General features: G+C 51.0%; 1 protein-coding gene across 4 annotated transcripts in view; it reads right to left on the bottom strand.

Annotated features, from left to right (window-relative positions):
* ATP13A5 (ATPase 13A5) overlaps nucleotides 1-1,375 on the bottom strand; it is a 60,191-nt gene extending 58,816 nt beyond the window's left edge. For 3 of the 4 annotated variants that reach the window (XM_030576553.1, XM_030576556.1, XM_030576555.1), the window contains exon 1: nucleotides 1,123-1,374. In XM_030576553.1, the coding sequence (XP_030432413.1) occupies nucleotides 1,123-1,185 (63 nt within the window). In that variant the 5' untranslated portion in view covers nucleotides 1,186-1,374. Of the gene's footprint in view, nucleotides 1-1,122 lie in introns of all 4 variants that reach the window. The other variant, XM_030576554.1, reaches the window with a different exon arrangement.
* Nucleotides 1,376-22,847: the final 21,472 nt, after the last annotated feature.

The raw sequence follows: 22,847 nt of genomic DNA, 5'->3' as shown, positions 1-22,847 counted from the left end.
TCGGGGCATTCTGCCTGCAGAGGACAGAGGCTCAAAGGTCTTCAGGGGGCTGGGTGGGGAGAGAATGGAAACTGCTCTACTGTCAATGGGTGCAGCACATGCCCCTCCCAGCAGTTGTCTGCAGTGGATGCAGAAGGGATAGGCTCATGGTGACTCTCCTTTCCCAGTCCCTCGGGAGCATCAGGTGCCAAGCATGCAGCTAGCTCTCCTCCCCTGTGCACAGAGAGCATGAACACCCAGATTCTAGCTACCCCTTGCGCAAGTGCCTGGGAGGAGAAAACCCCTTTTCTCACTCTCCCCATCACCACTTCTTTGTGTGCACTGAATGAGCTGCTAAAATGTGGAACAATTAATTGTACTTCCAAAGCATTTCCCCCTGCCCCACCTTTCCCACCTCCCCAAAATGCTGCCGTCACACAAGGACGCTCACCACAACAAAGAGATAGGGCTGATTCCATGAACATTAACAAAAGCATCCTGAAGACAGGGGTTAGATTGGCGAGCACCTCTGGGGAGCAATGGGATTCCATCCTGGGAGCTGCAACAGCAAAGCTTAGTCATCCCCAACCTGTAGCATGGAGAGTAGGACCCCAGAAATCCTCAGGTGAGATTGCAGCAGGGTGTGCCTGAGCAGGAGTGACTCAGTGCTAGCTTGGGAGAACTATGCAGGGTTGACTTCAACCAAGGAAAAAGAAAAATGCGGCCAGTTTATAAGCATCTTCCCTGTGATCTGCTCACCTGCGAGGTGGTGTCCCACATGAAGGAGTGGAAACCCCATTGCTAGGGATGTTATGATTAGACTGGAAAAAGCCCGAGGAAAAGTACTGGGCAAAACAGTCCTTCACTGGCAGGGGCACTAGGTCTTTTTCCTTTCTGATTTCTATAGGTTGGATCTCGATGTTCTTACTCAGGCAAAACCCCGACTGACGTCAGTGAATACATGACTTCAGGGTTTGACCTCTGATTCAGCCTTCAGCCAGAACCTATGCTGAAAACACCAAGCCCACTTTGAATGCTGAATTTAGCTGTAGAAAATACAGACACCTGTTGGAAATGACATAGGCTGAGAGGGCCCAGTGAGATGTAAAAGAAAACCAGAAATCACCCCCCTCCTTCCTTTACCAGCTCGTTTTCCTCTCTGGGGTTGAGCAATGCATGGTGATCCTTCCAGGACTTTTCTTCCATTAGTTTCACTCCAGGGTGTTGTCTCTTGATGGTCAAGAGAGCTCTTGGATGCTGCTACTGACTTGAACTCAGGACATCAGTTAGTTCTCATAATGGTCTTATCCACTGCCTCTAAAAATCCCGGAGCATGCACCTTCGTTGTTGAACTGGCAACCCAGAGAATAGAAATCTCTTCTCGCCTGTAAAGCTCTCAGGTATTTACTTATGCAACTCCTGCATGCCTCTCCCGCCTAGTGTTACTTTGCTGAATCATAGGAAAGCTACTATTTAAAGTGACACCACCAATGGCAAAAAGAGGGAGGGAGCAAGTGGGTCATGCCTCCTGCTGTGTCTGCCTAGAGTTTTGGGCATCTCAGAACCAAACAGGAGCTGATAAATTGAGGGGAAACCAAATATCTGAGAATCAAAACCAAAAATGTTTTGAGGTTTGCAAATGGACACAAACCCTGGAGCTCAGTGTGGCACTAAACAGAAGATTTTGTTTTGTTGAGAAATTTCCTGTGAAAAATTTAATCAAAACTCCATTTTTTGATGGGAAAATTTTTTAGCTGAAAAATTCTGACCCTCTCTAGCGATGGGAGAGTTCCCTTGGCTTGTCTCCCCACCTCACCCCACCCACCTGGGGCAGTGTTGAGCTCTGTCGAAACCCAGGGGTGCCTCTGCCATTGCTGGCTTGGGAATGAATCTGCTCCTCTGTAGCTAACAGCTCAACTGCCCCAGAGATCGCAGCCAGGTGTGGGTCACTGAATAATAATCACGTTCAGTTCCCCACCTTCACCCGTAGGTGTCACCAGCAAGCTCTGCCTTGATGGATTCTGCTTCTTACTTGCCTGTGTGCAACTCTCATTACATGACCTGACACTCCCAGGTTGTTCTGCTCCTTTCTTGAACCTGTAGACACCTGTTTCCAAAAGAGGCCGCAAGGTGGAGAGGCATTTTCTGTCCTTCCACCAAAACCCACCGCCCCAGTGAGTGGTCCCATGCTGAGAGCCAAGGCTCATGAGCTAGGCAGAGTTAAATCTACCCTCAGAGCAGGGGAGTTGCCTGTGACAAACCGAGGCCCACAGACTTTCTAAGGGGAGAAAACGGAGTGTCCTGGAAGAGTTCCAGAAGGTTGTGACGGTTGTGCGGTGGAAGGAGGGGAGTTGGATCTCACCTACATGTGACTGGAGAGGCAGCGGTTCGGTGTCATTCAAACTTAGACATTAACAAAGCTGCAGTCTCGCTGTCTTGAAGAGAAAGGGTGGATCATAACGTGGCTGCAACACACACCCACCTCCTGGGGTGGTAAGTGCTGTATGTTTTCTAACAAGTGAGCTGTGCCTTCAGGAGCAGTTCTGAGGGAGCCCTGGGTCTGCCATGAGGGCACCAGCTGGTGGAGAAAACTGCGGAGAACGGACGTTGCGGTTCGTGAAGAATTTCAATATTTTGAAATTTGGCTTTGTTCCAAACAGGCACAAAATCCCCAAACTTCAAAATTTTCCATGAAGGAAAATTCTGGGGGAAAAAATCAGTTTGGGTCATTTTAAAAATTTCATTTTGACAAAGGATTCATTTCAATTTTCATTTCTTTCTATTTTGTATTATTTACTAATACAAATTAAAAAAAAAGGAAAAGAAGTCATATCACAATGAAAAAGTGAAATGTTTTGTTCCAACAGTGTTGATATGGGACCTTCCCCCAACCTAGCTTTCTCCTAAATAACATTCCTGCCAAATCGACCCAATTTCCTGAAGCATGTTGGTTTTGGTAGAACTGCATGCTCCTGTGGAGCGCAGTTCCATCGCAAGGTCTCTGACCAGCTCTATCAGTGGGTGTGTGTGGAGTGTGGTTAAGGTAGAACCTGCAGGGATGTTGGGTTGAGGAAAACAAACCTGGCCTTTCACTTGTTTGGCCTAGCAGAGGAGCTGAAAGGATCGTCTTTGGAGGCAGAACACTCAGACTTCTTGGGAAATGCCTGGCCCAGCTGCAGTACCTGATTATCAATGACGTGGGCCCAATTTTCCAGTGTGAGAGCCTAAATAAGGTGTCAGAATTCTGTATTTTTACCTCAGCTCAATAATTAGTGCAATGGGCCAGGCACTGGATCACCGAAATGCAGATCAAACATAGGAGTCAGGCTTCAGACGGTATTTAGAAGCCCATTTGTGAGAGTAGGGCTCCTTGTTTCCCTTTCTGAGCCCAGTGATCTGAGATCTAATTCCTCTGCCATACTGACTTCCTGGGTGGCCTTGGGTAAGTTCCTTAAACTCCCTGGGCCACCTCATAAATATAGGGAGAATAACCTTTCCTTACCAGCCAGGCAGTCTACGAAGGATTGTGAAATATGTTGAGATCCTTGGATGGAAGGTTGCTATGCGGGTGCAAAGCTTTGTGATTTATTTTCAGCTGTTTATTTCACAAGCTGCTAATAATATTCCTGGCATTTTGCAAGTCAGATTTGCAATAATTTTTGATGGATACGCCCCTTTTGTAAGAAGCTTAGTTCCTGCTTTCACTTGCACGTGTGTGCGCGTGTGCCCTTACATGGATGGGAGGCTAAGGGCTAGTGTGCCTTGCAGAGCGAAACAAAAAAAGCCTGGTGGTGATTCTACAAAAATAAACGAGTGATGTGAAAATATCCTAAACCTCAACCATTATTCGTTTATTAGCCATACAAACATGTTTCATGAGTAAAGCCAAATCTTAACTGTGAACTGTAATGCGGGACTGGATGGCTGGGGAGAGTGGCTAGATGCAGTGGAGTCTTTCCCCGTTAAGTTACTTGCCCAAAGCCAGTTAAGGTTGGACCTCATTACTGATGTCTGCCCTGTATAGGGTGACCAGACAGCAAATGTGAAAAATCAGGCTGGGAGTGGGGGGTAACAGGAGCCTATATAAGAAAAAGACCCAAAAATCGGGAATGTCCCTATAAAATCGGGACATCTGGTCACCCTAGCCCTGTGGCCAGTGACATGCACTGGCATTTTCTGCTTGCCTAGTACCCACTGGCAGTCTCAGCAGAGAGGCCAAGAAGCAAGTGGGCATACAGATCTCAGAATCAGCTGTGATGCATGTTATACTTCTGGTGCCTATTATTCAAGCTCGAGGACTATTGATCTGCCTCTGTTCACTAGCACTTTGACTCACAATTTTATGATCATGTCTGGAAGGCTTTTGTAAATGTTATTTTTAAGCACCAAGCCAACTTCTCCATTGTCAGCTTGTTCCTTGCATTGTTACAAGACTGTACTTCCAAAGCCCCGGGTCTAGCAACATGAAGAGAGCAACTTGCAGCCTGCACCTCGCCTGCTTTCCTAGCAACTCATGTGTTTGTGTTTGTACAAACAGCGCCCCAATGCTCTGCTACATTTCCTGGTAGACAGGGTGGCCCAGAAAGGAATAGCTACTCCATTACTGCTAGTGTCACTGTGACATCTGGCAGCATAAGACAAATCAGATGTGGGTTCTAGCCTTGAAATGTGGAGATAGATCTGGATTTGAACACCCCAAAGTTTGAGGGGTGTTTGGAGCTGGGTTTTACTTTAAACTTGAATATTTCCCTTTCTGTCCCTAAATAGAGTCCTGCGGGGGACTATTCACAGGAGTGACTGGACTTGAGTCCTTGCAGAGGTTCCACCATGAATGAGATGCTACAGCACAGCTGCTTTGAAGTGTAGGTGCCAGCAAATCTGTGGGAAGAAAGTAGGTAGGTAGTGGGTTGACAGGCAGGGCTATGGTATATAAGCAGCTTAGCATGACTGCAAACACTGCATTGTTCTACTGGCCTAACAATGCCTGGGAACTAGCTGCTAGTCATTCTCTGCAGCGAGTGGGGCAATGGGGGAAACTCAGAGCCTTATTTCTACCTAATGATATCCTACTGCAATACAAATTGAAGCTAGCTGAAAATGATATGATATCGCCACCCCACATTGTGTTGTGATCCTATCCGCTCTCCCAAGCTAAACAGAGCCTGGCTGGGTCAGTAATGTTCTGATGGGGACCTTCCAGACCCAGACATCATCCAGTGGCTGGCGGATGTAGGGTTGGTGTCTCCTTTTGGAACACGTCCCCCGCCTGGTGAGAGGGTGCTGTGATAGCATAGGGACTGTGGGTCAGATGGGATGTGACGCTGGTCCTAACCAACCGCCATCCTTAAACACCGCCCTGCCTCGTTGCAGTGGCAGTGATTGACCCAATGGCCTACCTCAGTTCCAACAGGCTCAGCATTGCCGAACATCCTCAAGCCGCTTTTATTTAGGCACCCAACTTACTTCTCCCACACTGCCATTTCAATTAGTTCTTCTTCACCTCCCATCCCCAGCCATTGCATAGTGTTCCCACCCTCACCTGTTCCAGGTACAGCTGCCCCATTTCACTGTGGGTACAGCCGTGTGTTGGGGGCAGGTAAAGGGATCTCTTTCTTTAGCTGGCGGAGATGGTGACGCCCTTCCAGTTTCCTGGGGGTGACGGTTGCTATATGAATGTCAGTTGATGTTGATTCAGGTGATGTTGCCCAGCCTGTAGCATTCTTGCAGCTACCTGTTCAGGTACGTTTCTATACATGAGTTCTTAGAATTCAGAGAATTCTTTCCTGCTGGCTGGTGAGTCTTGCCCACATGCTCAGGGTTTAGCTGATCGCCATACTTGGGGTCGGGAAGGAATTTTCCTCCAGGGCAGATTGGCAGAGGCCCTGGAGGTTTTTCGCCTTCCCCTGCAGCGTGGGGCATGGGTCACTTGCTGGTGGATTCTCTGCAGCTTGAGGTCTTCAAACCACAGTTTGAAGACTTCAATAACTCAGACATAGGTTAGGGGTTTGTTATAGAAGTGGATGGGTAGGGTTCTGTGGCCTGCTTTGTGCAGGAGGTCAGACTAGATGATCACATTGGTCCCTTCTGACCTTAAAGTCTATGAGTCTATGAGTTCCTTTGTTTTCTCAGACATTATGGAGTGGCTCTGGCCTCCAGTGAAATGATCCCGGGGTATCTAGGGGTGAGATTGGAAGAAAAAGCTACACTAGCCTGCCACACTAGTGAAACCCAGAAGTGTAGGAAATGCTCATAGCAAAATCTGAAACCACAAGGCTTTTGACTGGTGTCAGGGTTTGTCACTAACTAGAAACTCACCCCAGCTGTGTAGAAAGATTCATGAACAAATCTGACCCATTTCTGGTTTGTATCAAAACCCAATGAAACTGCGTGGCTCTGAATGAGTTTCACTTTGTTTGGGGTTCAGACACTCAGGGTTGGTAAAGCCTCCCTGGCTGGAACAGAAGGGAAGAGTTCACACCAATGTGTGTGTGTGCCATAGAGGCAGCATAGTGTAATGGGACTGACCGCCAGGCTGGAGCTGGGGCCACCTGAGAGCGGTTCCCATCTCTGCGTGGACTGGCCTTACAAACCCGATTCAGCTACACAGCACCTCTGAATCTGAGGTACCGTAGATTCTGCTTGTTAGCTACCTCTTGGTTGCCAGCAAAAAGCTGCCATTATTTGGCAGTTGCTGATAAGTGGAAAGCAAGTTTGCAGGGCTGCAGCCAGGGAAAGCAGAGCTGGGGCATGCATGAGAGATGACAGGTAGGATGGGGACTGACTGAAGAGCTCTGAAAATGCAGACAAGTCGCTTATGCTTGATACAATAGACAGTGGGGAGCCAGTGGAGAGATGCACAGTGTGACATGGTGAAAGCAACTGGCTAGGAAAATGGTCTTCGTAGCGGTAATCTGAATGGATATGAGCAAGGCTGGACTGCGTTTGTCAAGGCCAGAGAAAAGGATGTTGCAGTAATCAAGATGTGAGATGAGGAGAGTCGTAGGTCAGGTCACTCAGCGGGGTGAAAAGTCCACCCCCTTTGAGCGACGTAGTAAAGGCGACCTAACCCCTGAAATAGACAGCGCTAGAGGGATGGAAGCACTCTTCTGTCAATCTAGTTAGCTCCTCTTGGGAAGGCGGATTAACAACAGCAGTGGGAGAACGCCTCCATCGCTGTAGTGAGAATCTACAGGGAAGCGCTACTGCAGTAGCTGTAGCGTTTCAAGTGCAGAGAAGCCCCTTGGGAGAGGGATAGCTCAGTGGTTTGAGCACTGGCCTGCTAAACCCAAGTTTGTGAGTTCAATCCTTGAGGGGGCCACTTAGGGATCTGGGGCAAAAATCTGTCTGGGGATTGGTCCTGCTTTGAGCAGGGGATTGGACTAGATGACCTCCTGAGGTCCCTTCCAGCCCTGAGATTCTATTATTCTAAGCCCATAGCCAAGTGAATGGATAGGAAAGAATGTATCTTGGTGATGTTACACAGAAAGAATATGTGAGACTTTGGCTGTGTCTGAACAATGTAGACTGAACCAGCACAGCTCTGCCGGTATAGCCCCCAGCTGACAGAAGGGGTTTTTCCATTGGTGTAAGAATGTCGCCTCCCTGAAGGGTGGTAGCTAAATTGACAGAAGCCTTCTTCTGTCGACGTAGCTGCATCTACACTGGGGGTGGTTGGCAGCATAACAGTGACAGTTGGGCAATTTTTCCCCACACCCCTGATCAAGGCACTATGTTGATAGAACATTTTCAGTGTAGACAGAGGCTGGATATGAGGATCTAGCAAAATGTCTGAATCAAAGATGACACCCAGGTTCTGGGCCTGAGTGATGGGCCAGATGGTGGTGGTGTCCACAGTGGGCAAGAAAGGAGGTATCAGGGAGGGCTTGGGGTGTGTGGGGAGATCTAGGAATCTGGTTTAGCTATGCTGAGCTTGTGCTCAGATATATGTGAGAGGTGTCAGAGTGACAGGCCGAGATTTTACTTTGGACAGAAGGAGACAGGTGAGGAGTAAAGAGAGAGATCCTGGCACTGTCAGTGTAGAGATGGTAGTTAAATTTCTGTTTGCAGGTGTGATTACACAGAGATAAGAGGACCAGGCAGAGCCCTAAGGGGTCCAGCTTGAGTAGACATACCTGCAGTAGCTGTGATAACAGGCGGAAGGAGCAATAGGAGAAGAACCAAGATGGGTCAGAATCCTGGAACCCAAGGGAGGACAAAATTTTGAGAGGAGCATCAGCAGCGGTGTCCAAGTTGGCTGACCCATGTAGGAGAGTGAGGATTGAGTACTGGTTCTGAGGTTGGGCTAGGAAGAATTCTCATTACAGACTTTGGTGAGAGTGGTTTCAGGACGTGCCAGGGGAAAAAACAAACTGGAGAAGGCTATGATGGAGCATACACGCACACTCGTGCTCAAGTGTTCCTTTTAGAGTGAAAGTAACTTTTCGATGTTTCACATAGATCAGTGTGAAAAATTCCCAGTCTCCTGAAGAGTCACAGAAAATGACAATATGCAGGGTGTGAAACCACCTGAATCAGCCAAACAAAATCATTCTGATGTTGACTATTTTAGCAGCTTTGTTGCTCAGTCCAAGAGAGCTGGAGGAGGGGAGTAAGGCTGGGTGGGAAAACTTGGGAGCAGGGGAAACCAGCACCTGGTCATGGGAAGCCTGCTCTAGCCCATAGAGTGGGATGCTTCATTTGTAAATCTCAGCAATTTTATTGGATGTGGGGTTTTTTGAAAACGGAAATCCCAGAAACACGCACTAATCAAGGAGAGACTATCTGGAGTCAATGCTATTATATCCGGAAAATAGATTTTAATTTGAAAATAAAGTGCAGTCTCATAATACAGTGTCAAAGTTAGAATCAGGACTCACAATTTGTCAGACCATTCTGTTTATTAGCGCAGCACTCTGCCAATAACATTCAGAATATGTGAGTGGCCATGCAAGGCCCAAACAGTCTTATTTATACAGATAAAAGAGCGGGAATTAGACAAAGGGACAAAGAAAGCAAAACAGTAAAATTCACCTGGGGCACAGCATGCATATCCTATTTCCTTACTAACTCTTATTGATCTAAGGCTAATACTTCAACAATTGCCCTTAAATGGTGCAATTGTTCTATGTTAATGTCTGTATTCCTTACACCTGGTTGCAACATTCCAACAATTTTGCTTAAAGGTACAGACAGCATTTCTTTAATCCTTTCTATTCTTACAATATAATTCATTCTACTTTCACAATCCCTCCTTTTGGTCAGGCGTGCGCCATGACCAACCCTTACTGGGTTCCACAAATTAACCGTTCCTTATCTCTTTGTTCATCAGTGATATTCAAAATCATCATATTAGCACTCTGTTTTGGGGCAATCATCTGGGTGACACAATTCTGGATACAACAGGAGATTAACTGAAAGCATACAAAAATCACTAAGGGCTTGTCTACATCAGAAAGTTGCAGCGCTGGTGAGGGAGTTACAGCGCTGCAACTTTGAAGGTGTACACATCTGCAGGGCACCACCAGCGCTGCAACTCCCTGTTTGCAGCGCTGGCCGTACTCCCGTTTTGTCTCGGGTGTAGAGGATCCAGCGCTGGTGATCCAGCGCTGGTAATCCAATGTAGACACTTACCAGCGCTTTTCTTGACCTCCGTGGAAGGAGGAAGCCTCTGGTAATCAAGCTGGTCTCCTTTCCCGGTTTGCTCTCTCGTTTCTGGAACCCCGAGCAAGCAGGTCTCCTTCCCTGCGGTTTGCAGGGTGGCTCCGGGAACGCGAGAGCAAACCGCGGCGAAGCTGGTCTCCTTTCCCGGTTTGCTCTCGCGTTCCCGGAGCCACCCTGCAAACCGCAGGGAAGGAGAACCGCTTGCTCGGCGGTTCGGGGAACGAGAGAGCAAACCGGGAAAGGAGACCAGCTTCGCCGCGGTTTGCTCTCGCGTTCCCGGAACCCCGAGCAAGCAGGTCTCCTTCCCTGCGGTTTGCTGGGTGGCTCCGGGAACGCGAGAGCAAACCGCGGCGAAGCTGGTCTCCTTTCCCGGTTTGCTCTCTCGTTCCCGGAACCCCGAGCAAGCAGGTCTCCTTCCCTGCGGTTTGCAGGGTGGCTCCGGGAACGCGAGAGCAAACCGCGGCGAAGCTGGTCTCCTTCCCCGGTTTGCTCTCGCGTTCCCGGAACCCCCCTTGAAGCCGCCCAACAGCGCTGCAGTGTGGCCACATCTAACACCACTTGCAGCGCTGGTTGCTGTAAGTGTGGCCACTCTGCAGCGCTGGCCCTATACAGCTGTACTAATACAGCTGTAACAACCAGCGCTGCAAAATTTTAGATGTAGACATGGCCTAAGATTCCAAACAGGATAGTTAGGGCTCCCTGAAACAACCAGTTCTTCTTCGATGGTGTCGCCAGGAGGGCTTTGGCTTCCTCGACCACGGGATGCTATTTGAGGAAGGACTGCTAGGAACAGATGGCGTTCACCTTTCGAAGCGGGGAAAGGCCTTATTTGCGCACAGACTGGCTAACCTAGTAAGGAGGGCTTTAAACTAGGTTCGACGGGGACAGGTGAGCAAAGCCCACAGGTAAGTGGGGAACAAGACCTGGGAGATGGGTTGGAAACAGGAGGGAGCACGGGCTATAATGGCAGAGAGGAAGGAGGGTCAGGGCAAAGCTGGGAGGCGAGATCAAACCAGTATCTTAGATGCCTTTATACAAATGCAAGAAGTATGGGTAATAAGCAGGAAGAACTGGAAGTGCTAATAAATAAATACAACTATGACATTATTGGCATTACTGAAACTTGGTGGGATAATACACACGACTGGAATGTTGGTGTGGATGGGTATAGTTTGCTCAGGAAGGATAGACAGGGGAAAAAGGGAGGAGGTGTTGCCTTATATATTAAAAATGTACACACTTGGTCTGAGGTGGAGATGGACATAGGAGACAGAAGGGTGGAGAGTCTCTGGGTTAGGCTAAAAGGGGTAAAAAACACAGGTGATGTCGTGCTGGGAGTCTACTACAGGCCACCTAATCAGGCGGAAGAGGTGGATGAGGCTTTTTTCAAACAATTAACAAAATCATCCAAAGCCCAAGATTTGGTGGTGATGGGGGACTTCAACTACCCAGATATATGTTGGGAAAATAACACCGCGGGGCACAGACTATCCAATAAGTTCCTGGACTGCATTGCAGACAACTTTTTATTTCAGAAAGTTGAAAAAGCTACTAGGGGGGAAGCTGTTCTAGACTTGATCTTAACTAATAGGGAGGAACTTGTTGAGAATTTGAAAGTAGAAGGAAGCTTGGGTGAAAGTGATCATGAACTCATAGAATTTGCAATTCTAAGGAAAGGTAGAAGGGAGTACAGCAGAATAGAGACCATGGATTTCAGGAAGGCGGATTTTGGTAAGCTCAGAGAGCTGATAGGCAAGGTCCCATGGGAATTAAGACTGAGGGGAAAAACAACTGAGGAAAGTTGGCAGTTTTTCAAAGGGACGCTATTAAGGGCCCAAAAGCAAGTTATTCCGATGGTTAGGAAAGATAGAAAATGTGGCAAAAGACCACCTTGGCTTACCCTTGAGATCTTGCGGGACCTACAAAATAAAAAGGCGTCATATAAAAAATGGAAACTAGGTCAGATCACAAAGGATGAATATAGGCAAATAACCCAGGAATGCAGAGGCAAGATTAGACAAGCAAAGGCACAAAATGAGCTCAAACTAGCTATGGGAATAAAGGGAAACAAGAAGACTTTTTATCAATACATTAGAAGCAAGAGGAAGACTAAGGACAGGGTAGGCCCACTGCTCAATGAGGAGGGGGGAACAGTAACGGGAGACTTGGAAATGGCAGAGATGCTTAATGACTTCTTTGTTTCGGTCTTCACTGAGAAGTCTGAAGGAATGTCTAGTATAGTGAATGCTTACGAGAAGAGGGTAGGTTTAGAAGAGAAAATAACGAAAGAGCAAGTAAAAAATCACTTAGAAAAGTTAGATGCCTGCAAGTCACCAGGGCCTGATGAAATGCATCCTAGAATACTCAAGGAGTTAATAGAAGAGGTATCTGAGCCTCTAGCTATTATCTTTGGGAAATCATGGGAGACGGGGGAGATTCCAGAAGACTGGAAGGGGGCAAATATAGTGCCCATCTATAAAAAGGGAAATAAAAACAACCCAGGAAATTACAGACCTGTTAGTTTAACTTCTGTGCCAGGGAAGATAATGGAGCAGGTAATCAAAGGCATCATCTGCAAACACTTGGAAGGTGGTAAGGTAATAGGGAATAGCCAGCATGGATTTGTAAAGAACAAATCGTGTCAAACCAATCTGATAGCGTTCTTTGATAGGATAACGAGCCTTGTGGATAAGGGAGAAGCGGTGGATGTGATATACCTAGACTTTAGTAAGGCATTTGATACGGTCTCGCATGATATTCTTATAGATAAGCTAGGAAAGTACAACTTAGATGGGGCTACTATAAGGTGGGTGCATAACTGGCTGGATAACCGTACTCAGAGAGTAGTTGTTAATGGCTCCCAATCCTGCTGGAAAGGTATAACAAGTGGGGTTCCGCAGGGGTCTGTTTTGGGGCCGGTTCTGTTCAATATCTTCATCAACGATTTAGATGTTGGCATAGAAAGTACGCTTATTAAGTTTGCGGATGATACCAAACTGGGAGGGATTGCAACTGCTTTGGAGGACAGGGTCAAAATTCAAAATGATCTGGACAATTTGGAGAAATGGTCTGAGGTAAACAGGATGAAGTTCAATAAAGATAAATGCAAAGTGCTCCACTTAGGAAGGAACAATCAGTTTCACACATACAGAATGGGAAGAGACTGTCTAGGAAGAAGTATGGCAGAAAGAGATCTAGGGGTCATAGTGGACCACAAGCTTAATATGAGTCAACAGTGTGATACTGTTGCAAAAAAAGCAAACGTGATTCTGGGATGCATAAACAGGTGTGTTGTAAACAAGACACGAGAAGTCATTCTTCCGCTTTACTCTGCGCTGGTTAGGCCTCAACTGGAGTATTGTGTCCAGTTCTGGGCACCGCATTTCAAGAAAGATGTGGAGAAATTGGAGAGGGTCCAGAGAAGAGCAACAAGAATGATTAAAGGTCTTGAGAACATGACCTATGAAGGAAGGCTGAAGGAATTGGGTTTGTTTAGTTTGGAAAAGAGAAGACTGAGAGGGGACCTGATAGCAGTTTTCAGGTATCTAAAAGGGTGTCATCAGGAGGAGGGAGAAAACTTGTTCACGTTAGCCTCTAATGATAGAACAAGAAACAATGGGCTTAAACTGCAGCAAGGGAGATTTAGGTTGGACATTAGGAAAAAGTTCCTAACTGTCAGGGTAGTTAAACACTGGAATAGATTGCCTAGGGAAGTTGTGGAATCTCCATCGCTGGAGATATTTAAGAGTAGGTTAGATAAATGTCTATCAGGGATGGTCTAGACAGTATTTGGTCCTGCCATGAGGGCAGGGGACTGGACTCGATGACCTCTCGAGGTCCCTTCCAGTCCTAGAGTCTATGAGTCTATGAGTCTATGAGTGATTGCTCACATCCATTCCAGTTAGGTGTGCGCGCCGCGCGTGCACGTTCGTCGGAAACTTTTTACCCTAGCAACTCCAGTGGGCCGGCAGGTCGCCCCCTGGAGTGGCGCCGCCATGGCGCCCAATATATATCCCTGCCGGCCCGCCCGCTCCTCAGTTCCTTCTTACCGCCGTGTCGGTCGTTGGAACTGTGGAGCGCGGCATAGCTGTCCTCCACGTCCCTAGCTCTCCTAGTTTCTATCGCTTGTTTATCGCTTATCTATAGTTCTATATAGTTGTTAATTAGTATTGTTAAGTAGATAGTTTAGTAAATAGCTGTTAAGTAGTTCCTTGCCGGGGGCTTAGCCCTTCCCGGCACCGGGCGCCAGGCTCATGCCTGTTTCGCCAGGCTTCAAGCAGTGTGCGGCCTGCAAGAAGCCCATGCCTACCAGCGATCCCCACGAAGCGTGCCTGAAGTGCCTCGGGGAATCTGACAAGTGCCGCATCTGTAAGGCCAGATCTGACAAGTGCCGCATCTGTAAGGCTTTTAAGCCGAGGACAAAAAAGGAGAGGGATCAGAGGCTCCGAACTCTCCTAATGGAGGCGGCACTTGACCCGTCGACTTCGCAGACCGTAGTTTCGGCACCGGCACCGGATCGCTCCGGCACCGAGAAGACTCCCCGGCACCGACCTTCTCCGGCACCGGAATCAGAGCCTAGGCCGTCGAAGTCTAATACTCCGGCCAGGCAGACCCGGCTTGAGCGCCCGGCCTCAACATCGGCCGCGGCACCGCCGGCACCGTCAGCACCGTTGACTCTGGGCCCGGCGGGTCCGTTGAGTCCGGTGCCGCCGAGCTCCCCCATGAGATCTGGGGTTGAGATAGTGGTCCCGTCCACTCCGGAGACCTTCGCCTCGGCTCGGGACCTTATTGCCCTGACTGAGCCCACTCGGCTGCCACCCCCGGTACCTCCGGTGCGGGTTGTGTCCAGAGGCAAGCCCATGCTGTCGGCGCCGCCCAGAGACAGTCGTTCGCCATCCAGGTCCCGACGTCTTGGGCGCTCCAGATCCCGACGCCGCTCGCAGTCCCGGCACCGCTCCCCTCAGCGATACCGGTCGCACTCGCGGCAACGGTCGGCATCGAGGCGGTCGCGGTCAGGCTCCAGTCGGCGTCACCGGCACCGCGACTCCAGGAGCAGGTCCCGACGCTACTCACCGCACCGGTCGACCTCCCGGCACCGAGCTGGTGGCAGGTCCCGGTCCCGGTCCCGGTCTCGCTCGACCTCCCGGCACCGAGCTGGTGGCAGGTCCCGGTCCCGGTCGATCTCCCGGCACCGAGCTGGTGGCAGGTCCCGGTCCCGGTCGATCTCCCGGCACCGAGCTGGTAGTAGGTCCCAGCACCGAAGCGGCGCCCGGTACCGAAGCGGCGCCCGGCACCGTGACAGATCCCGGTCCCGGTCCCGATCCCGGCACCGATATGACTCCCGGCACCGGTCCCCGGCACCGAGACGATCCTCCGTGCCGGCCCGCGCAGACCCGTACCATCCGGGGTCGGCCCCGCCGTGGCCCTCGAGGCAGCCGTCCGTATCCTCCCAGACGGACAGCGGCTATGCGCTGGGCACCGACCGGCAGGCGGCGCTGTTTGCTGATCCGCCGCTGCAGGACCAAGGCCCACAACAGTGGGGATTCTGGACACCCTGGGCGTACCATCAGGCCCAGGGCCCCCAGCAGCTCCCTCCTAGGCCGGCGACTGCAGAGCGTAGGGCCCCGGAAGCCTCGTTGTCTCGCCCCCCTCCCTCCCCGGAAGGGGACGAAGGGTCCAAACAGCAGGACTCCGCTGTGGCTCCGGAGACAGAGGCGAGGGCTGAGGAAGACCCTCAGTTGGACACTATTGTGCCTGGGGTCTCATCATCCTCCTCCCCGGATGAGGCGGTGGCGGGTACCTCCTCCAACAGTCCCCCCCCGCTGGATCTCAGGGCGCACCAGGACCTCCTCAGGCGATTGGCTCAAAACCTGAGTCTGCAAGCAGAGGAGGTCTCGGAGATAGAGGACCCAATTGTCACCATCCTCTCTTCCGATGCTCCCACCAGGGTCGCCCTGCCGTTCATACGGACCATCCAGGCCAATGCCAATACTATCTGGCAGTCCCCGGCCTCCATCCCTCCGACAGCAAAAGGAGTCGAGAGGAAGTACATGGCCCCTTCTAAGGGGTACGAATATTTACATGTTCACCCGACTCCCGGTTCACTGGTAGTGCAATCGGTGAACGATAGGGAGCGTCACGGCCAGGAGGCTCCGGCCCCCAAATCCAGAGAAGCCAGGCGGATGGACCTCCTTGGCCGTAAGGTGTATTCGGCTGGGGCGCTGCAGCTCAGGGTCTCTAACCAGCAGGCCCTGCTGAGCAGATACGCCTTTAACTCCTGGGTGGCAGTGGACAAATTTAAGGAGCTGCTGCCACAGGATGCTCGCCAAGAGTTTACGGCCATCCTGGACGAAGGCAAGAAGGTCGCGCGCACGGCCTTACAAGCCTCCTTGGACGCTGCGGACTCGGCTGCCCGTACCCTCGCGTCAGGAGTTACGATGCGTCGCATCTCCTGGCTGCAGGTTTCCGGCCTTCCGCCAGAGCTCCAGCACACGATACAGGACCTTCCTTTCGAAGGCCAGGGCCTGTTTTCCGATAAGACAGACCCCAGACTTAAGAGTTTAAAGGACAACCGGGTCATTGCGCGGTCCCTCGGGATGCACACCCCCGTGACACAGCGTAGACCCTTTAGGCCGCAACAACAGCAGCACCGTCGGCCGTTTTCCCAGTTCCGCCAGCGGCAGGACCTTTACAGGCGCCGCGGCAGGAACGGGAGGCGCAGGCAGTCGGGGAACCAAGGGGGGCAGAACCAAGGCTCCTCAAAACCCCCGCCTGGTCCTAAGCCTTCATTTTGAAGGTGCGCTCGAGGGCGCAGTAACAGTTTCCCCTATGGATCCTTCCCCCCCGTTTTCCAACCGCCTTTCGTTTTTCCTCCCGGCGTGGTCCCAAATAACATCGGACCGCTGGGTCTTAAGCGTGGTGCAGACGGGGTACCGCCTGCAGTTTGTTTCGTTTCCTCCTTCCCGCCCTCCTTCCTCGTCCCTCTTCAGGGACCCCTCTCACGAGCAATTCCTTCGGCAGGAGGTGCGGACGCTCCTCAGCAAAGGAGCTATAGAGGCGGTTCCCGAAAACGAGAAAGGCAAGGGGTTTTATTCCCGCTATTTTCTGATCCCCAAGGCCAAGGGGGGCCTCAGGCCTATCCTCGACCTGCGAGAGCTCAACAAATACCTCGTGAAGTTGAAGTTCCGCATGGTATCCCTGGGGACCATCATTCCATCCCTGGATCCGGGAGACTGGTACGCCGCCCTCGACATGCAGGACGCGTATTTCCACGTTGCCATTTGGCCACGCCACAGACGCTTCCTCCGCTTCGTTGTGGGGGCTCGTCATTATCAATTTGCGGTCCTCCCGTTTGGCCTGTCCACGGCCCCGAGGGTGTTTACAAAATGCATGGCAGTTGTCGTGGCGCATCTTCGGCGCAACCGTGTCCACGTGTTCCCTTATCTGGACGACTGGTTGATTCGGGGCACGTCGGAACAGCAGGTGTACAGCCATGTCCGCGTGATCACCGGCATGTTTGCGAGTCTGGGCCTCTTGATAAACACAGACAAGTCCACCCTGAGGCCCACTCAGAAGGTGGAATTTATCGGGGCCGTCCTGGACGCCACTGTGGGCAGGGCCTCGCTGCCTCGGCAGCGGTTCCAGACCATGGCGGCGATCGTTCGACGCTTGCGGTCAGCCCCGTTGACGTCAGTGAGGACATGTCTAACCCTGTTAGGCCACATGGCGGCGTGCACTTTTGTGACCGACTACGCTCGGCTCCGCATGAGGCCTCTCCAGCTGTGGCTTATCAGTCATTACAGGCCAAGGCAACCGCTAGACATGTTAATCACAGTCCCCCAGAAGGTCTTAGATTCCCTCGGCTGGTGGTTGGACCAGTCCGTATTGTGTGCGGGTCTTCCCTTTCACCCGTCTCAGCCCTCGGTATCCCTGACAACGGATGCCTCAGATCTAGGCTGGGGGGCCCACCTAGGGACCCTGCGGACGCAGGGCCTATGGTCCCAGGAGGAGGTGGGGCTACACATCAACATGAGGGAGTTGAGAGCGGTCCGCCTTGCTTGCCAAACGTTTTGTCATCAGCTTCAGGGTCGTTGTGTAGCCGTGTTCACGGACAACACGACGACCATGTATTATATCAACAAGCAGGGCGGCACCAGGTCCTCCTCCCTGTGCCTCGAGGCGATACGACTCTGGGACTTTTGCGTAGCCCACTCCATTCACCTCAGGGCTTCCTTCCTTCCCGGAGTGCGGAACACGCTGGCGGATCGATTGAGCAGATCCTTCCTGTCACACGAGTGGTCCCTTCGCCCGGACGTCGCTCTCTCCATTTTCCGGAGGTGGGGTTATCCCCGGGTGGACCTCTTTGCGTCCAAGGGGAACAGGAAGTGCCAAGCGTTCTGCTCCTTTCAGGGCAGGGAGCCGGGGTCGATAGCGGATGCCTTCCTCATCCAGTGGTCGACCCACCTGTACTATGCGTTTCCTCCGTTCCCTCTGGTTCACAAGGTCCTCCTGAAGGTGCGCAGAGACAGGGCTCGTGTGATCATGGTGGCCCCGGCATGGCCCAGACAGCACTGGTACACCATGCTGCTAGACTTGGCCGTAGCCGACCCAGTTCCCCTGCCCCTTCATCCGGACCTGATTACCCAGGACCACGGGTCTCTCTGTCACCCAGACCTGCAGTCGCTGCACCTAGCGGCGTGGCTCCTGTGTGGCTAACTGGTTCCGAGCTGCGCTGCTCCACGCCTGTGAGAGAGGTGCTCTTGGGCAGCAGGAAACCGTCCACAAGAGCCACATATTCGGCAAAATGGAAACGCTTCTCCTGTTGGTGCGTAGAGAGAAATCTCCGCCCTATGGAAGTTTCGGTATCCGAAATCTTAGACTATGTTTGGTCCCTCAAAGGGCAAGGTCTGGCCTTATCGTCGTTGCGAGTCCATCTGGCAGCTATCTCCACCTTTCACCCGGGTGCGGACGGTCGCTCCGTTTTTTCTCACCCGACGGTGTCGAGATTTCTTAAAGGGCTGGAACGGTTATTCCCTAACGTCCGTCCCCCTGCTCCAACCTGGGATCTTAACCTGGTGTTGTCCCGGCTCATGGGGCCCCCCTTTGAGCCGTTAGCTACTTGCTCCCTGCTTTACCTCTCTTGGAAGGCTGCCTTTCTAGTAGCCATCACCTCGGCTAGACAGGTGTCGGAACTCCGAGCCCTTGTGGTAGACCCCCCATATACGGTCTTCCACAAAGACAAGGTACAGCTTAGACCACACCCTGCCTTTCTACCCAAGGTGGTCTCAGCCTTCCACGTCAACCAAGAGATTTTCCTCCCGGTTTTTTTCCCAAAACCTCACTCCTCAGGCAGGGAGCAGCAGCTCCACTCGCTGGATGTCCGTAGAGCTCTCGCGTTCTACATAGAGAGGACCAAACCCTTCCGCAAATCCCCCCAGCTTTTCGTGGCGGTAGCGGACCGTATGAAAGGGCTTCCTATCTCCTCCCAGAGGTTATCCTCGTGGGTTACGTCCTGCATCAGGACCTGTTATGACTTGGCCCATGTCCCTACGGGCCGTGTGACTGCGCATTCTACCAGGGCGCAGGCGTCGTCGCTAGCTTTCCTCGCCCGTGTGCCCATCCAGGAAATCTGTCGGGCAGCGACCTGGTCATCGGTCCACACCTTTGCTTCCCACTACGCCCTGGTACAGCAGTCGAGAGAGGATGCGGCCTTCGGAACGGCAGTGCTCCGTGCCGCGACTTCTCACTCCGACCCCACCGCCTAGGTATGGCTTGGGAGTCACCTAACTGGAATGGATGTGAGCAATCACTCGAAGAAGAAAAGACGGTTACTCACCTTTGTAACTGTTGTTCTTCGAGATGTGTTGCTCACATCCATTCCACACCCGCCCTCCTTCCCCACTGTCGGAGTAGCCGGCAAGAAGGAACTGAGGAGCGGGCGGGCCGGCAGGGATATATATTGGGCGCCATGGCGGCGCCACTCCAGGGGGCGACCTGCCGGCCCACTGGAGTTGCTAGGGTAAAAAGTTTCCGACGAACGTGCACGCGCGGCGCGCACACCTAACTGGAATGGATGTGAGCAACACATCTCGAAGAACAACAGTTACAAAGGTGAGTAACCGTCTTTTTCCTATGCCAGAGAAATTGAACAGGTTACTTAGCCACTTCCATAAAGAACTCAGCTCTTCATGAGGAAGATATGTGATTTGTTCTAAGTGGCTAGCGTGATCTATTACCTCATTGGTATTGTCAGGTATAAACACACAACATTCTTTCCCAATGAGAGCACAGGTCCCTCCTTTGGCTGCCAGCACTATGTCTAATGCTTGACGGTTTTGGAGGGCCACCTGTCTGATCACCCCTGTTTCTTTGGCCAGGGTTTTTAAACTTTCTCCGGTTTCATTTGCCATTATTTCAACCACTGCTTGTAACCTTAGGAGTCTTTTTGCGTGGTGTATTACTCCCCCAAGTGGGATAAAGGAAGTGCCAATGGCCTCTTCCCAAGTTAAAGGGCTTATGTTATGTATATACCATTGGGCATCTAGTAAGTCCCTTCTTTTTCGCCTGAAATTACGGAGGCGTTCTCGTGGGAGGGACTCTAGTACCCAGAATTGTGGGAAGAGTTGGGCGGGATAACAGATACCTGACCAGTTAGCTGGTAATACAGTATAAGCTTTGGTTCCACAAACCCAATGATGGCCTATTAAGGCCTGGAAGGGTCGATTGCATCCATTTGTTAAATAGGTATCTGCAAATGAGGAGTAATATCCTCCAAAGGGCACAGGGTAATCCTCCTTACGAGGAGTGGTAGTATTTGTATGGCATTGGAAGACTGTATTATTTTTACTAAGATTACTATAGCGGAAACATGAGATTGATTTTTCTGTTTGATCCCAGGTTGAGAAAAAATTCATATCCCCATACCCAGCCTGCCACTCTTTAGTTTTGTTTGAATAATCCCATACACCACTTGCCACAATATGCTGAAGGCAACGGCTTTTTCCCAGATCCAGCCCTGTCCCATTACACACCCAACACTAATGACCTTTCTCTCCATCACACTTATCCATTTAGATACATTTATTCCCAGTGCTTCCCAAGTGTCATTGCTGTTCCATTTTTTGTTAAATGGACGAGGTCCCCCAGTAATGTCTGGGGAATTCAGTGGGATAGCCAGGACAGGAACACCAGCTTGAGAGTGGGCTGGGATGTGGCTGCAGACCCAGCATTTAGAAATATTAAGGGTCTGAGCTATCCAGACTTGCTGCTGGATAAAAGAATTGTCATTGTGGGCTCCCCAGACCTTAAGATACCAGCAGCCGAGGAACAGGCACCACCAGAGGTGCATGTTGGAGGCAAGGCCCTTCTGGTTCTGACAACCTCAACTGAGGGAACCGCAGTCACGGTTTTATGTCCACCAGGCAGCAGGCGCTAGGCTCACTACTGCTTCTTCTTGGGCCTTGCTTTAGGTCGTCGTCTGCTTCTGGCAAACCTTACGAGAGCGTAGATTGTAAGGTATTGCAGGCTGTTCCTCTACGTCTTCTTCTGGAGTCAAAACTGACTCTGCGCAGTCCTGAGGTGTTGATTGGTTCGCCGGGGAGGGTGTCTTCTTACACTGTGAAGCATGTATCCATGCTGCGATGCCAGATAGCTTAACAGCTGTCTGGGTAGTAAGCAGTACCTGATGAGGACCCTTCCACCGAGGTTCCAAGGCGTGTTTTCGATGGTGATGCCGTACGTAGACCCAGTCACCTGGCTCAAGGTTATGGCAGGCGTCAGAGGTGGGTTCCGTCGGCCAGGCGGCTCGAACCTGTGAATGGAAGTGACTTACAGCTTGCATTAATCCCTTGCAATATTGAAGGAGCATACTGTGAGTCAAGTTCAAGTCTGGGGCTGGAGTAATGGTAACCACAGTTCGCATAGGGCATCCCATAACGATTTCAAAAGGACTCAGTTTATGCCTTTGGGATGGAGTGGATCGCATTTCCATAAGAGCTAGTGGTAAAGCTCCTGGCCAGCTTAACCCTGTGGAGTCACAAATCTTAGCAAGTTTATTCTTAAGTACACCATTTCGCCTTTCCACAGCACCTGCACTTTGTGGGTGGTAGGGACAGTGCAGCAGGTGTGTGACATGTAATATACGATCCAGGTGTTGAACAATTTGTCCGGTAAAGTGTGTACCCCGGTCATTGGACAGAGTGGCAGGAATTCCCTTGGCAGGCATAATATGGTTTAACAAACATTTAGCAACGGACAGTGAGTCAGCCTTGCGACAAGGAAAGGCTTCAATCCAACCAGAAAATAAACATACCATAACCAAAATAAATTCAAATCGTTGACACTTAGGCATTTGTACAAAATCAAGTTGCCAATGCAAGAAGGGTGCTTGGGGCAAGCCCCGGAATCCCTGAGCCACTTTTACAGGTTTACCAATATTGTGGCTTTGGCAAGTGGTGCAGGCAGCACAGTGGCGGGCTGCAAAAGAACTGAAATGGGGAGCCCACCATCCTGCCTTAGTTAGAGCAGAGACCATTCCCTCCTTTCCTACATGCGAATCACCGTGTAGCAGGGCGGCCAGCGATGGGTAGAATGAAAAGGGGGCTACAAAGGCACCAGTGGGCGAATGCCAAAGGGAATCAGGATGTAGAGAGCAACCCTGGGCAACCCAGAAGTCTTTTTCGGTTTCTGGGGCAGAGTCCTGGAACAGGGTGAGGTCAATGAGGGACGGTGGTGGTATAGAAACAGAGAAGGAACCTAGAAATGCATCTGGGGAAGGTTCTATGGCAGCAGCATGTTTAGCAGAGGCATCAGCAAATGTGTTACCCTTAGCAACATCAGTGTCTGCCATCGAGTGGCCAGAGCACTTAACAATAGCCAGGGCAGAGGGAAGTAAAACTGCATACAGGAGAGCAGCGATATAGGGGCCGTTTTTAATAGGGGTACCGACAGATGTAAGGAAACCCCGAGCTTGCCAGAGGGTACCAAAGTCATGTACAACCCCAAAAGCATAGCGGGAGTCAGTGTAAATGGTGGTGGAGCGGCCCTCCGCCAAAAAGCAGGCACGTGTGAGGGCAACTAATTCAGCAACTTGTGCTGAGGTTACAGAAGGTAAAGGCGCAGCTTCTAGGGTTTCAGAGAGTGACACTACAGCGTATCCTGCAAGGAGACGACCTCGGTTGTCTCGAAAACAGGAACCATCAGTAAACAAA

This window comes from Gopherus evgoodei, chromosome 9, assembly GCF_007399415.2.
Source record: "Gopherus evgoodei ecotype Sinaloan lineage chromosome 9, rGopEvg1_v1.p, whole genome shotgun sequence".
In the NCBI taxonomy this organism is placed as follows: domain Eukaryota; kingdom Metazoa; phylum Chordata; order Testudines; family Testudinidae; genus Gopherus; species Gopherus evgoodei.
Note: the sequence above shows the minus strand (reverse complement) of the source record. Positions and strands in the feature narration are given on the sequence as shown.